This window comes from Salmo salar, chromosome ssa09 (genome assembly GCF_905237065.1).
Source record: "Salmo salar chromosome ssa09, Ssal_v3.1, whole genome shotgun sequence".
In the NCBI taxonomy this organism is placed as follows: domain Eukaryota; kingdom Metazoa; phylum Chordata; class Actinopteri; order Salmoniformes; family Salmonidae; genus Salmo; species Salmo salar.
Window position 1 is genome coordinate 51,006,436 of NC_059450.1, and position 17,392 is coordinate 51,023,827.

At 44.1% G+C, this 17,392-nt stretch overlaps 1 protein-coding gene across 4 annotated transcripts; it reads right to left on the minus strand.

The window, feature by feature from the left end:
- Positions 1 to 1,997: 1,997 nt before the first annotated feature.
- Positions 1,998 to 16,339, minus strand: LOC106611470 (mitochondrial antiviral-signaling protein). Of its 4 annotated transcripts, none has more exons than XM_014211707.2 (5): positions 16,206 to 16,244; positions 11,229 to 11,276; positions 4,122 to 4,299; positions 3,001 to 3,611; positions 1,998 to 2,830 (listed from the first exon to the last, which is right to left on the minus strand). In XM_014211707.2, exons 1-5 carry the CDS (start codon positions 16,227 to 16,229, stop codon positions 2,015 to 2,017), a joined length of 1,677 nt encoding a protein of 558 aa, XP_014067182.1. In that variant the 5' UTR covers positions 16,230 to 16,244; the 3' UTR covers positions 1,998 to 2,014. The 4 variants fall into 4 exon arrangements, with proteins under 4 accessions (XP_014067182.1, XP_014067181.1, XP_014067183.1 ...); XM_014211706.2 differs by lacking the exon at positions 11,229 to 11,276 and adding an exon at positions 10,790 to 10,916 and having other exon boundaries at positions 16,206 to 16,224; XM_014211708.2 differs by lacking the exon at positions 11,229 to 11,276 and having other exon boundaries at positions 16,206 to 16,339.
- Positions 16,340 to 17,392: the final 1,053 nt, after the last annotated feature.

The window sequence follows — 17,392 nt, forward strand, 5'->3', positions numbered from 1 at the left end:
CGATCCAGCAACTTTTCGATTACTGGCCCAACGCACTTGGCTACCTATCGCCCCATAATGGGACCACTGTCGTCCCCCCCCAAAATTATACTTTGACTAATCTGTCCATAGAATATTCTTCCAAGAGTCTTGATGATCATCCAGGTGCTTTTTGGCAAATTTGAGTCAACTTTTTGGATGGGATGAGTCCCATTATGTCTGGAGAAAACCAAACACTCCATTCCACAGTAAGAACCTCATACCAATGGTTCAAGCATGGTGGTGGTAGTGTGATGGTTTGGGGATGCTTTACTGCCTCAGGACCTGGATGACTTGCCTTAATAGAAGGAACCATGAATTCTGCTCTGTATCAGAGAATTCTACAGGAGAATGTCGGGCCATCCATCTGTGAGCTGAAGCTGAAGCACAGCTGGGTCATGCAACGAGACAATGATCCAAAACAAACAATCAAGTCTACATGAAAATGGCTAAAAAATAAACACATTTGAAGTTTTGGAATGGCCTAGTCAAAGTTTGTATGTATCGTGAAGTGAACATATATTTACAGTAAACATAGATGGGGCCTGAGTTCCTAGTGAACATATATTTACAGTAAACATAGATGGGGCCTGAGTTCCTAGTGAACATATATTTACAGTAAACATAGATGGGGCCTGAGATCCTAGTGAACATATATTTACAGTAAGCATAGATGGGGCCTGAGATCCTAGTGAACATATATTTACAGTAAACATAGATGGGGCCTGAGTTCCTAGTGAACATATATTTACAGTAAACATAGATGGGGCCTGAGTTCCTAGTGAACATATATTTACAGTAAACATAGATGGGGCCTGAGATCTGTTAGAGCCTGTAAGTAAGCATTTCACTGTGAGGTCCACCTGTGTATTCAGCATTTCACTGTAAGATCTACACCTGTTGTATTCAGCATTTCACTGTGAGGTCTACTACACCTGTTGTATTCAGCATTTCACTGTGAGGTCTACACCTGTGTATTCAGCATTTCACTGTAAGGTCTACACTTGTTGTATTCAGCATTTCACTGTGAGGTCTACTACACCTGTTGTATTCAGCATTTCACTGTGAGGTCTACAACACCTGTTGTATTCAGCATTTCACTGTAAGGTCTACTACACCTGTTGTATTCAGCATTTCACTGTGAGGTCTACTACATCTGTTGTATTCAGCATTTCACTGTGAGGTCTACTACACCTGTTGTATTCAGCATTTCACTGTGAGGTCTACTACACCTGTTGTATTCAGCATTTCACTATAAGGTCTACTACACCTGTTGTATTCAGCATTTCACTGTGAGGTCTACACCTGTTGTAATCAGCATTTCACTGTGAGGTCTACTACACCTGTTGTATTCAGCATTTCACTGTGAGGTCTACTACACCTGTTGTATTCAGCATTTCACTGTGAGGTCTACACCTGTTGTATTCAGCATTTCACTGTGAGGTCTACTACACCTGTTGAATTCAGCATTTCACTGTGAGGTCTACTACACCTGTGTATTCAGCATTTCACTGTAAGGTCTACTACACCTGTTGTATTCAGCATTTCACTGTAAGGTCTACTACACCTGTTGTATTCAGCATTTCACTGTGAGGTCTACACCTGTGTATTCAGCATTTCACTGTAAGGTCTACACCTGTTGTATTCGGTGCACGTGACAAATAAACTTTGATTTGATTTAGACTGCTGATCAAAGTCTTGGATAAATGCTGCTATTGGTCACCTATAAATACTTAATTTCAGCACCTTCAATACTAACAAAACAATAAAGCACTGGGCCAATAATCTCTTAAAATCTTGAACCACAATCAATTATTTTCACAGCAATTCAGCTATTTCTCAATTAATCTTTCTTTGATTTGCACATCCTCTCTTCTCACCTTCTCAAATCTCATTGCAGAGGGACCTCTCTTCCAATAAGGCTGATAAGGAGGCAAGGAAATAGAATCACGGACAGACAAACTTGAGACACAACCTCCTTCTTTCCCAAAACCCTTTAATTCTTCATCCTCCAGGCCACAAACAGGGCTGAGACACTCAGGACAGCAGCCCCCAGGAAGTAGTAGCTCCCTCCTATTGTGGCTCCCTCCCTCTCCCGTTTCTGCTTCAGCTTAGGGACAACGCTAGCCATCATGTCCTTGAGCATGACTTCTGCCTCCACAGCCACCGGGAGAGGACAGTTATCAGCGGAGGAGCCGTTGACGATGGTGACAGAAGGAGAAGAGGCTGGAGGTGGAGGATCAGGCTGTTTGGTTGAGGGGATGGCGGCATGGCCGTTAGCAATCATAATCAGACCCTGAGAGTCTTCAGATTTACTAACTGCTTTCCCCAGACTGTCCTCAGTTTGGTCGTGCTGGTTCGGACCAGACGACAGGTCAAGTTCTGTAGATCCAGAGAGAGGTGTGATCTGGGATTGTCTGTTGTGGTTCTGAACTGGTGGGAGTGTTTCAGACACACCTGCATCATTATTACCCAGCATGCTCTGTGTTTGGCCTTCCTGATTCTGGATGTACGCGTCCTCAGACACGTGAATTACATTGATCAGCACTTCCTGGTACGTGTCTTCCTCAGGCTCGTTACGGGACACGGATTCCTCTAGCTCCTCAGGGACTCCATGCTCCTGACATGTCAGAGGCGTTGCAGTAGTCAGAGGGCCAGGAACACTAGCCAAGGGAACGTCAGGCTTGCTGAGCTCCCGGTTATCCTCATCCATGGAGGTATGTACAGGGGGTGAGGCTGGGGCTGTGACTGGGGAGAAGTGATGACTCGGGGGACTCTGAGACAGCTCAGTGTGCTGGTCATCTTCAGTCACCTGGAGGAGAGATAGTTTTTAGTTACCGCTTCTCGTCAATGTTTTCAACTCTTCGCTGATATTTCAAAATGTAGATGTGGTCAACAGATTTCATTTCGTTAGTAAGATAAATTCGGTTTAACTCTATCTAGGCCGTAAACATACAACATTTCACAAGAATTACTATTCACCTGAGTTGCAGTTGGAACAGAGTCCTCTACTGGCTTCTGGTGGAAGGTGGTCACTTTGGCTGTTGGTGGTGTGGTGTCCTGAACCGGACGTCTCTCAGAGGCCTGGACCGAAGCAGGAGCATCGGCGGTGGGAGTGTATTTAGTTTGGGACAGGGCTGGGTTTAGGTCTGACACAGGCAAGGTGAGAATGGTTTCAGACAGGACTATATGAGATGGGTTATCCTCCAGAGATCCAGTTTCTACAGGACCAGGCTGGGAGGAGGCAGCGTTATCAGAGTGAGAGAGCGGAGGCTGTGGTTCAGAGACCGTTGTGGGCTCCATTTTCACTGAGACAGGTGAAGGTGCTGCCTGGGTGGCTGTGACAGGTCTTACTGCTGCTTCGAGAGCTTGTGGAGCTGGCTCTGGGGAGGCGCCAGCGATGGGAGCCTCAGCAACTGAGCTTGTGGGGACTACTGGCTGGGCACCATCCTCCGGACAGGCAGCAATCTTAGGGCTGAGTGACTCTGAAGGTGGTGTTGGCCAAGCTGGGAGGACCATAGAAGATGTAGGGTCATTAGAGCTCTCTGAGATGGGCAGAGATGGGCTGGTAGGAGGAGCAGCAGGAGAAGGATCTGGGGAAACAAAAGCAGATTAGACTTTAAAAAGGGAATTAGTTTATGTATATAAGAATAAGGCACATCAACAACCCCAACAGATTTACCCTCCATGTTCTGTCTAAGGTTTATTGTAATGGTGAAACCTGCTGGAAAATGTCCTTAGATGAATAAAGTGGTCCAGTCATATACAGCATTTAATCAATCAAATGCATTTTATTATTTAAACTAGGCAAGTCAGTTAAGAACAAATTCTTATTTACAATGACAGCCTAGGAACAGTGGGTTAACTGCCTTGTTCAGGGGGAGAACGACAGATTTATACCTTGTCAGCTAGGGGATTTAATCTAACAACCTTTCAGTTGCTGGCCCAATGCTCTAACCACTAGGCTACCTGCCACCCATAGTCCTAGTGTCCAGTGATGTTTTATCACAGACAAAAGTCCTAGTGTCCAGTGATGTTTCACTGTGAAGTCTGTTTTTTAATACACTTTAAATAAAGTTTGATTTAATTTGATGGTGACTTACTGGTCTGGTTGTGCTTGTTCCACTCGGCTCTCCTTTCATCAGCCAGGTCCTGGTGCTCCAGCACCTCCAAGGCTGACATCAACTCTTCTGGCCAGTTCATTCTCTTCTGCACACAGTCCAGCAGGATCTGCATTGCACTTGAGTTACCAATACAGTTCTTCACGGCCTGGATTTCCTCCTAAGAATATGATGAATGAGAATATTTGTTTAAAACGCATTTGAAAAAACTAGAACTACATACAAGTATGTGGACACCTCTTCAAATTGGTGGATTCGGGTATTTCAGCCACACACGTTGCTGACAGGTGTATAAAAAAATCGAGCACACAGCCATGCAATCTCCAAAGAAAAACATTGGCAGTAGAATGACCTTTACTGAAGAGCTCAGTGACTTTCAACGTGGCAGCGTCATAGGATGCCACCGTCCCAACAAGTCAGTTCGCCAGATATATGCCTTGCTGGAGATGCCCCGGTCAACTGTAAGTGCTGTTATTGTGAAGTGGAAACGTCTACGAGCAACAACGGCTCAGCTGCGAAGTGGTAGGCCACACAAGCTCACAGAACGAGACCGCCAAGTGCTTAAGGGCGTAAAAATCATCTGTCCTCGGTTGCAACACTCACTACTGAGTTCCAAACGGTCTCTGGAAGCGACGTCAGCACAAGAACTGTTCGTCGGGAGCTTCATGAAATGGGTTTCCATGCCTGAGCAGCCGCACACAAGTGAAAAATCACCATGCGCAATGCCAAGCATTGGCTGGAGTGGTGTAAAGCTCGCCGCCATTGGACTATGGAGCAGTGGAAATGCGTTCTCTCGAGTGATAAAACACGTTAGCTAGCATTAAACTTATCATATAAAAAACAATCAATCTTAACATAATCACTAGTTAACTACACATGGTTGATGATATTACTAGGTTAACTAGCTTGTCCTGCGTTGCAAATAATCAATGCAGTGCCTGTTAATGTATCATCGAATCACAGCCTACTTCAACTTCGCCAAACGCATTCGCGAAAAAAGTACTGTCGTTGCACCAACGTACCTAACCATAAACATCAATGATTTTCTTAAAATCAATACACAAGTATATTTTTTAAAACCTGCATATTTAGTTAAAATAAATTAATGTTAGCAGGCAACATTAACTAGGCAAATTATGTCACTTCTCTTGCGTTCTGTGCAAGCAGAGTCAGGGTATATGCAGCAGTTTGGGCCGCCTGGCTCGTTGCGAACTGTGTGAAGACCATTTCTTTCTAACAAAGACCGTAATTCATTTGCCAGAATTTTACATAATTATGACATACCACTGAAGGATGTGCAATGTAACAGCAATATTTAGATTTAGGGTTGCCACCCATTCGATAAAATACAGAACGGTTCCGTATTTCACTGAAAGAATAAACGTTTTGTTTTCAAAATGCTAGTTTCCGGATTTGACCCTATTAATGACCAACTTGGGGCGGCAGGTAGTCTAGTGGTTAGAGCGTTGGAATAGTAACTGGAAGGTTGCAAGATCGAATCCCCGGGCTGACAAGGTAAAAATCTGTTGTTCTGCCCCTGAACAAGGCAGTTAACCCACTGTTCCTAGGCCGTCAATGTAAATAACAATTTGTTCGTAACTGATTTGCCTAGTTAAAAAAAGGTAAAATAAAACTCCATGATTTTGGAATGAGATGTTCGACGAGCAGCTGTCCACATACTTTTGGTCATGTAGTGTACCTGACTAGACACAGCAATAACCAACCCATACCTGACTATAACAGCCATAACCAACCCTAACCCATACCTGACTATACACAGCCATAACCAACCCATACCTGACTATACACAGCCATAACCGACACTAACCCATACCTGACTATACACAGCCATAACCAACCCATACCTGACTATACACAGCCATAACCAACCCTAACCCATACCTGACTATACACAGCCATAACCAACCCTAACCCATACCTGACTAGACACAGCCATAACCAACCCATACCTGACTATACACAGCCATAACCAACCCATACCTGACTAGACACAGCCATAACCAACCCTAACCCATACCTGACTATACACAGCCATAACCAACCCTAACCCATACCTGACTATTCACAGCCATAACCAACCCATACCTGACTAGACACAGCCATAACCAACCCTAACCCATACCTGACTAGGCACAGCCATAACCGACCCATACCTGACTATACACAGCCATAACCAACCCATACCTGACTATAACAGCCATAACCAACCCTAACCCATACCTGACTATACACAGCCATAACCAACCCTAACCCATACCTGACTATACACAGCCATAACCAACCCATACCTGACTTTACACAGCCATAACCAACCCCAACACATACCTGACTATACACAGCCATAACCAACCCTAACCCATACCTGACTATACACAGCCATAACCAACCCATACCTGACTAGACACAGCCATAACCAACCCTAACCCATACCTGACTATACACAGCCATAACCAACACTAACCCATACCTGACTAGACACAGCCATAACCAACCCTAACCCATACCTGACTAGATACAGCCATAACCAACCCTAACCCATACCTGACTATACACAGCCATAACCAACCCTAACCCATACCTGACTAGACACAGCCATAACCAACACTAACCCATACCTGACTATACATAGCCATAACCAACCCTAACCCATACCTAACCCATACCTGACTATACACAGCCATAACCAACACTAACCCATACCTAACCCATACCTGACTAGACACAGCCATAACCAACACTAACCTATACCTAACCCATACCTGACTAGACACAGCCATAACCAACACTAACCCATACCTAACCCATACCTGACTATACACAGCCATAACCAACCCTAATCCATACCTAGCCCATACCTGACTAGACACAGCCATAACCAACACTAACCTATACCTGACTATACACAGCCATAACCAACACTAACCCATACCTGACTATACACAGCCATAACCAACCCTAACCCATACCTGACTATACACAGCCATAACCAACCCATACCTGACTATAACAGCCATAAGCAACCCATACCTGACTATACACAGCCATAACCAACCCTAACCCATACCTGACTAGACACAGCCATAACCAACACTAACCCATACCTGACTATACATAGCCATAACCAACCCTAACCCATACCTAACCCATACCTGACTATACACAGCCATAACCAACACTAACCCATACCTAACCCATACCTGACTAGACACAGCCATAACCAACACTAACCTATACCTAACCCATACCTGACTAGACACAGCCATAACCAACACTAACCCATACCTAACCCATACCTGACTATACACAGCCATAACCAACCCTAATCCATACCTAGCCCATACCTGACTAGACACAGCCATAACCAACACTAACCTATACCTGACTATACACAGCCATAACCAACACTAACCCATACCTGACTATACACAGCCATAACCAACCCTAACCCATACCTGACTATACACAGCCATAACCAACCCATACCTGACTATAACAGCCATAAGCAACCCATACCTGACTATACACAGCCATAACCAACCCTAACCCATACATGACTAGACACAGCCATAACCAACACTAACCTATACCTGACTAGACACAGCCATAACCAACCCTAACCCATACCTGACTATACACAGCCATAACCAACACTAACCCATACCTGACTAGACACAGCCATAACCAACCCTAACCCATACCTGACTAGATACAGCCATAACCAACCCTAACCCATACCTGACTATACACAGCCATAACCAACCCTAACCCATACCTGACTAGACACAGCCATAACCAACACTAACCCATACCTGACTATACATAGCCATAACCAACCCTAACCCATACCTAACCCATACCTGACTATACACAGCCATAACCAACACTAACCCATACCTAACCCATACCTGACTAGACACAGCCATAACCAACACTAACCTATACCTAACCCATACCTGACTAGACACAGCCATAACCAACACTAACCCATACCTAACCCATACCTGACTATACACAGCCATAACCAACCCTAATCCATACCTAGCCCATACCTGACTAGACACAGCCATAACCAACACTAACCTATACCTGACTATACACAGCCATAACCAACACTAACCCATACCTGACTATACACAGCCATAACCAACCCTAACCCATACCTGACTATACACAGCCATAACCAACCCATACCTGACTATAACAGCCATAACCAACCCATACCTGACTATACACAGCCATAACCAACCCTAACCCATACCTGACTAGACACAGCCATAACCAACACTAACCTATACCTGACTATACACAGCCATAACCAACACTAACCCATACCTGACTATACACAGCCATAACCAACCCATACCTGACTATAACAGCCATAACCAACCCTAACCCATACCTGACTATACACAGCCATAACCAACACTAACCCATACCTGACTATACACAGCCATAACCAACCCTAACCCATACCTGACTATACACAGCCATAACCAACCCTAACCCATACCTGACTATACACAGCCATAACCAACCCATACCTGACTAGACACAGCCATAACCAACACTAACCCATACCTGACTAGACACAGCCATAACCAACCCATACCTGACTATACACAGCCATAACCAACACTAACCCATACCTGACTATACACAGCCATAACCAACCCTAACCCATACCTGACTACACAGCCATAACCAACCCTAACCCATACCTGACTAGACACAGCCATAACCAACCCATACCTGACTATACACAGCCATAACCAACCCTAACCCATACCTGACTATACACAGCCATAACAAACCCATACCTGACTATACACAGCCATAACCAACCCATACCTGACTATACACAGCCATAACCAACCCTAACCCATACCTGACTATAACAGCCATAACCAACCCATACCTGACTAGACACAGCCATAACCAACCCATACCTGACTATACACAGCCATAACCAACCCTAACCCATACCTGACTACACAGCCATAACCAACCCTAACCCATACCTGACTAGACACAGCCATAACCAACCCATACCTGACTATACACAGCCATAACCAACCCTAACCCATACCTGACTATACACAGCCATAACAAACCCATACCTGACTATACACAGCCATAACCAACCCATACCTGACTATACACAGCCATAACCAACCCTAACCCATACCTGACTATAACAGCCATAACCAACCCTAACCCATACCTGACTACACAGCCATAACCAACCCTAACCCATACCTGACTAGACACAGCCATAACCAACCCTAACCCATACCTGACTATACACAGCCATAACCAACCCATACCTGACTAGACACAGCCATAACCAACACTAACCCATACCTGACTAGACACAGCCATAACCAAACCATACCTGACTATACACAGCCATAACCAACACTAACCCATACCTGACTATACACAGCCATAACCAACCCTAACCCATACCTGACTACACAGCCATAACCAACCCTAACCCATACCTGACTAGACACAGCCATAACCAACCCATACCTGACTATACACAGCCATAACCAACCCTAACCCATACCTGACTATACACAGCCATAACAAACCCATACCTGACTATACACAGCCATAACCAACCCATACCTGACTATACACAGCCATAACCAACCCTAACCCATACCTGACTATAACAGCCATAACCAACCCATACCTGACTAGACACAGCCATAACCAACCCATACCTGACTATACACAGCCATAACCAACACTAACCCATACCTGACTATACACAGCCATAACCAACACTAACCCATACCTAACCCATACCTGACTATACACAGCCATAACCAACCCTAACCCATACCTGACTATACACAGCCATAACCAACCCATACCTGACTAGACACAGCCATAACCAACCCATACCTGACTATACACAGCCATAACCAACACTAACCCATACCTGACTATACACAGCCATAACCAACCCTAACCCATACCTGACTACACAGCCATAACCAACCCTAACCCATACCTGACTAGACACAGCCATAACCAACCCATACCTGACTATACACAGCCATAACCAACCCTAACCCATACCTGACTATACACAGCCATAACAAACCCATACCTGACTATACACAGCCATAACCAACCCATACCTGACTATACACAGCCATAACCAACCCTAACCCATACCTGACTATAACAGCCATAACCAACCCATACCTGACTAGACACAGCCATAACCAACCCATACCTGACTATACACAGCCATAACCAACACTAACCCATACCTGACTATACACAGCCATAACCAACACTAACCCATACCTAACCCATACCTGACTATGCACAGCCATAACAACTGGCCCTAATCATGACATCCATATCAAGGATAATATCTTACATTGAAGAAACGGTAAATGCTAAGTGGAATTATTGGGACGTCGAATTGTGACATCACCCCATTGAAGTTAAAATCTTAAAACGGTTAAAGTAAGGGTTAAGGTCAGAGTAAGGGATAAGGTTAGGGTTTAGGGTATGGTCATACCAAGGATCTCACTTAGCATCTACCATGAAGAAACATAAATCAGATTTGAATAAGGCCAATGACCAACATCCATCCAGCTACCAACCCTGTCAGACTGTGTAAGGCAGGGCAGGTTGGGCATGAGCTCTGTGGCTTTCACTCTTTTAATCAGCTCCCTCATTATGCGGCGCAGGTGCAAAGACAGTTTATCACGTGCGAAAGACATCTCTGTGCTGTTGAGAGAGTAGGAGAGAGCAGAGAAGAAATCCTCAACAAAATGTACATATTTATTTATATTAGATTTGACAATAAAAAAATAAAAAATAATAATAAAAAAAACGGCAATTCAACAACACGTGGATACAAAGCATTTAAAAGCATTGAGGATAACACTTAAAGCAACTTGCTTCCCATTGTGATTCTCTCGGTCCAAAAGGTAAGTGACTATAACCCAGCAGTGTGTGTGACGCAACTTTGCATTAGCTGTAAATGTACCCGCTAAAACTACGTAGGATGTGGGTTGTATTATGAAGCTGTATCCTTACCTGGTCTCTCGGATGATACGTACGTACGACTTCAGTATGGATCTCAGACTGATCAGTTTGGTTAAAAAAAAAAAAAAACATGAAATGAAATGAAATGAAATGAAAGAAGGGAAAAAATATAATATGTCAGATTGTGCAAGAATCGAATTTCATTATCAGTAGTGGAGGAAGAACTGCTGAAAATGGAAACAGAACCCAGGATAATCACTGCTACTCTGTCTGGGAATCTGCTACTTCTATTGGTCAGGAAAACGAAAGGGAAAGTAAAAGATTAGTGAATAAAGATGCAATGGCCCAAATTAGCTTTCGATGTCTGAGAGTTTAAGGGGATTTCCTGCTTTTTGAACGGGGCAATATTATACAGTATTATACAATATTATAGAGTATTATAGAGTATTATACAATATGATAGAGTATGATACAATATTATACAGTATTATACAATATTATATACTATTAGAGTATTATACAATATTATACAGTATAATACAGTATTATACAATATTATAGAGTATTGTACAATATGATACTGTATTATACCATCTTATACAGTATTATACAATATTATAGAGTATTATAGAGTATTGTACAATATGATACCGTATTATACAATATTATACAGTATTATACACTATTAGACTATTATACAGTATTATACAATATTATACAGTATTATACAATAGTATACAGTCTCAGTCCATGCAGTAGCCTGCCATAATCTCAACACTTAGAGAATCACAGACACAGTAGTCTAACTGTGACCCATTACACAACATTGAAAAAGGTTGAGGATCTGTCCCAAATGAAACTCTATTGCCTATAAAGTGCACTACTTTTGTCCAGGGCCCATAGGGAATATAGTGCCATTTGGGATGCAAACAGTGTGAAATGATCCAAACCTACAATATTGAGAAGGCCTGTACAGGTCTGGTCTAGTAACTATACTGAACACATTATAAACTAAACGTAAAGTCTTGGTCTCATGTTTCATGGGCTGAAATAAAGATCCCAGACATTTTTTTCCATAAGCACAAAAAGCTTATTTCTCTCAAATGTTGTGCACAGATCTCTGTTAGTGAGCATTTCTCCTTTGCCAAGATAATCCATCCACCTGACAGGTGTGGCATATCGAGAAGACGATTAAACAGCATGATCATTACACAGGTGCACTTTGTGCTGGGGACAATAAAAGGCCACTCTAAAATGTGCAGTTTTGCGACACAACACAATGCAACAGATGTCTCAAGTCGAGAGAGCGTGCAATTGGCATGCTGACTGCAGGAAGGTGCACCAGAGCTGTTGGCAGATAATTTAATGTTTTTTCTCTACCAAAACGTTGTTTTAGAGAATTTGGCAGTATGTCCAACCGGCCTCACAACCTCAGACCACGTGTAACCACGCCAGCCCAGGACCTCCACATCCGGCTTCTTCACCTACAGAATCGTCTGAGACCAGCCACCCCGACAGCTGATGAAACTGAGGAGTATTTCTGTCTGTAAAAAAAGCCCTTTCGTGGGGAAAAACTCATTCTGATTGGCTGGGCCTGGCTCCCCAGTGGGTGGGCCTATGGGCTCCCCAGTGGGTGGGCCTATGCCCTCCCACACCCACCCCTGGCTGTGCCCCTGCCCAGTCATATGAAATCCATAGATTTAAGGCCTAATGAATTTATTTCAATTGACTGATTTCCTTGTATGAACTGTAACACAGTAAAAATCATTGAAATTGTTGTGTTTACATTTTTTGTTCAGTATAATTAATGACTCATTAATGACTAATTTATGACCTCCAGACTCAGGGAGCTTATTATCCCAAGGAGCTCTAGTCTAGCAGAGGAAAACTACTATGTCTGACCTTCTTCAAAATGGCAACCTATTTCTTAATAATAGTGCACTACTGTTGACCAGGGGCCATATTCATAAAGCATCTGAGAGTAGGAGTGGTGATCTATGATCAGGTCATAAAGAGTAGTGCCAGTCTGGTTGTTGCTATCATGTCAACTCAGTTAAAGGTAGCCTGAGTGCCACTCCTTCCCCCTCCCACTCTCCTTCCCCCTCCTCCTCCTCCTCTCCTCCTCTCCATTCTCCTTCCCTCTCCCACTCTCTCCTTCCCCCTCCACCCTCATCCGTACCCCCTCCCTCTTCCTCCTCCTCCTTCCTTCCTCCCTCCTCCTCCTCCTCTCCTCCTCTCCATTCTCCTCCCCATTCTCCTTCCCCCTCCCACTCTCTCCTTCCCCCTCCCCCCTCCCCCCTCATCCGTACCCCCTCCCTCTTCCTCCTCCTTCCTTCCTCCCTCCTCCTTTTCAGTTTGTTGCTATCATGTCAACTCAGTTAAAGGTAGCCTGAGTGCCAGTCTGGTTGTTGCGATCATGTCAACTCAGTGAAAGGTAGCCTGAGTGCCAGTCTGGTTGTTGCTATCATGTCAACTCAGTGAAAGGTAGCCTGAGTGCCAGTCTGGTTGTTGCTATCATGTCAACTCAGTGAAAGGTAGCCTGAGTGCCAGTCTGGTTGTTGCTATCATGTCAACTCAGTGAAAGGTAGCCTGAGTGCCAGTCTGGTTGTTGCTATCATGTCAACTCAGTGAATGGTAGCCTGAGTGCCAGTCTGGTTGTTGCTATCATGTCAACTCAGTGAAAGGTAGCCTGAGTGCCAGTCTGGTTGTTGCTATCATGTCAACTCAGTGAAAGGTAGCCTGAGTGCCAGTCTGGTTGTTGCTATCATGTAAACTCAGTGAAAGGTAGCCTGAGTGCCAGTCTGGTTGTTGCTATCATGTCAACTCAGTGAAAGGTAGCCTGAGTGCCAGTCTGGTTGTTGCTATCATGTCAACTCAGTGAAAGGTAGCCTGAGTGCCAGTCTGGTTGTTGCTATCATGTCAACTCCTTGTCCTAGTTTGGGCTTGACAATGACAGCAAATAAGTTGGGAGCAGTTATTTAGGCCCTATACCCCTGTTTTACAAATACATTACAGCAGAAGGGATAGGACTCCTGAGCAGCAGACACACACACACACACACACACACACACACACACACACACACACACACACACACACACACACACACACACACACACACACACACACACAAGTTATCTGTGTGGCCATTGTTGGGTGGTCAAAACCTTTACAACTTATGTATGAACACAAGTTTCCAGAGTTAAGAAGCAGGTGAAGCAGGTGAAGCAGGAATGTGTCTGTCAGGTGAATGTCTTCCATTGTAAAACACGAGGTCATCACGACCCTGGATCACCTAGTTACCTGTTCAGGTGTGTAAGGGATATTACTGTTTCGAAGAGCCACAATACATTATTGATAAGGCCTACAATATTGTCTGAGTAAATAGTCGTTATGCCAAGTACAAACAGTAGGCTACTATCTTAGGCTGCTATGATGAGGTGGCAGTGTAGCCTAGTGGTTAGAGCGTTGGACTAGTAACCAGCAGGTAGCCTAGTGGTTAGAGCGTTGGACTAGTAACCAGCAGGTAGCCTAGTGGTTAGAGCGTTGGACTAGTAACCAGCAGGTAGCCTAGTGGTTAGAGCGTTGGACTAGTAACCAGCAGGTAGCCTAGTGGTTAGAGTGTCGGACTAGTAACCAGCAGGTAGCCTAGTGGTTAGAGCGTCGGACTAGTAACCAGCAGGTAGCCTAGTGGTTAGAGCGTCGGACTAGTAACCAGCAGGTAGCCTAGTGGTTAGAGCGTCGGACTAGTAACCAGCAGGTAGCCTAGTGGTTAGAGCGTCGGACTAGTAACCAGCAGGTAGCCTAGTGGTTAGAGCGTCGGACTAGTAACCAGCAGGTAACCTAGTGGTTAGAGCGTCGGACTAGTAACCAGCAGGTAGCCTAGTGGTTAGAGCGTTGGACTAGTAACCAGCAGGTAGCCTAGCGGTTAGAGCGTTGGACTAGTAACCAGCAGGTAGCCTAGCGGTTAGAGCGTTGGACTAGTAACCAGCAGGTAGCCTAGCGGTTAGAGCGTTGGACTAGTAACCAGCAGGTAGCCTAGCGGTTAGAGTGTTGGACTAGTAACCAGCAGGTAGACTAGTGGTTAGAGCATTGGACTAGTAACCAGCAGGTAGCCTAGTGGTTAGAGTGTTGGACTAGTAACTGAAAGGTTGCAAGATTGAATCCCTGAGTTGACAAGGTAAAAATCTGTTGTTCTGCCCCTGAACAAGGCAGTTAAACCACTGTTCCTAGGCTGTCATTGTAAATAAGAATTTGTTCTTAACTGACTTGCCCTAGTTAAATAAAGGTAATAAAAATGAAGGGTAAACAGTCAGAGAGAGATAATTCATTGCAACCTTAATGGTGTGTTACATTTTCAATATATCACTGATTAAATAATAAACATAGATTTGAAGGATAATAAACAGTCCATGTTCACAGTGAGTTCGTTGAAAAGACCAAAGATGGGCCGACCGTTTAATCTGGACTGTTGGTGTATTGGATGTTATTTAGGTTTTTGTCAGTAGGATTTTGTTAACTGTGGAGCTGAAGAAAAATGATTTAGTAACTACATTTTATAACTGACGTGAAGACCGAAGTGCCTGAAGATATGTACTTCAGAAGAGAAGATATACATAAAAAATAAATAAAAAAACCTTATAGGCTAAACAAAGCCTAAATTCAGATCGGGTAGATTTCCCGGCTACAATGTATAATTTAGAGGTAATAATGTATTTAGCAGTATTGTAATGAAACAGCAAGGAGCAGGTCTCGAACCCTCAACCTTCTAGTCCGAAGTCCAGTGCGCTATCGACTGGTGCCCCAAAAGCATCGCGTCGATACCCGCGCTTATAAAGCCAGGGTCGTTACAGTATGTATCCAGTGAGTGACTATTATGGCGTTCTTCTTCTCTGTCATTCTTTCCTCATTCAGCTTTCTGACCAAATCAAGGAAATACTGTGTCGACAATTGCGCCCCATTCAACGATGGAGAAATGTAGTAACAATGCTGGATATAGTGACTGTCAGAAATATACAACTGTCTTACCTTTCGGTGGCAGAAATTCGGCATCAGCGAATACTTATTTTTCTTCGGTGGGGTTTATTGGTGATTGGCATCCAACGTTATGGTGCATGACCGCCACCTACTGTACTGGAGTGTGGGATAGCATCATGGAGAAACTAAATCTTCAGGCATTTATTTCAAGTACAGAGGAAAGTCAAGGAGGGGAGGACGGCAGGAAGGGACTGAAGAGAGATCCTGTAGAGGTTTATGAAAGAAAACAAAATATTTGAGAGACTATATCTAATGACGTTCTGCTCAATATACTCTTTAAACTAATTCCCTGTATCCCCTTCTCCCTCATACTAGATCTCAGCCTCTCTCTTTCCCCCTGATACTGCCCACACTGTAGCTATACATGCTCCACTGTCTCTGTTTCCTGGCAACAATCACACTTCCTGTTGGATGCTTTCCTATCACATTTAAGGTCTTATTGAACTGGCTGTGTCACACCCTTAATCTTGTAAAAAATATCCTTCTCTCTTCAGTCCCTTCCTGCCGTCCTCCCCTCCTTGACTTTCCTCTGTACTTGAAATAAATGCCTGCCCTTAGTATCTCTATTCCACTGCTCCTTCCATCTCTGCACCATCACTGTCCATATCAGGCTACTCTGTCTAGCTTGACTTCCTCAACCCACTGCAAGGCCAACAGTATGGCCATCAACTCCGCCATATATACAGCCAGATGATCTGTACATCAGAGGAATATCCTGTGAGCTGAAAAACCTACCTTCTTCTTTTTCTTCTTTTTTAAAGTTTTATTGGCAGACTACACCCCCCAAAAATGTGTATTGTCACCACCTACTGGGTAAAAATGGACATATTTAAACAAATAAATCTTTAATATTCAAAAAATATAAATACAAAAGTCAATGTACTCCTTCACTTGGTCAAATGTATACTAATCCCTACAGGCTCTGGGGTCTGATCCCTACAGGCTCTGGGGTCAGATCCCTACAGGCTCTGGGGTCTGATCCCTACAGGCTCTGTGGTCTGATCTCTACAGGCTCTGTGGTCTGATCTCTACAGGCTCTGTGGTCTGATCCTACAGGCTCTGGGGTCTGATCCCTATAGACTCTGGGGTCTGATCCCTACAGACTCTGGGGTCTGATCCCTACAGGCTCTGGGGTCTGAACCCAACAGGCTCTGGGGTCTGATCCCAACAGGCTCTGC

What these genes read in the sequence shown, in the direction of transcription:
- LOC106611470 (XM_014211706.2), bottom strand. Translation starts at nt 10,909, where the DNA reads ATGTCTTTCGCACGTGATAAACTGTCTTTGCACCTGCGCCGCATAATG. An exon ending in GCCTTACACAGTCTGACAGG is followed by an intron (nt 4,300 to 10,789) that starts GTTGGTAGCTGG and finishes TCATATTCTTAG; the next exon opens with GAGGAAATCCAGGCCGTGAA. An exon ending in CTGTTCCAACTGCAACTCAG is followed by an intron (nt 2,831 to 3,000) that starts GTGAATAGTAAT and finishes TCTCTCCTCCAG; the next exon opens with GTGACTGAAGATGACCAGCA.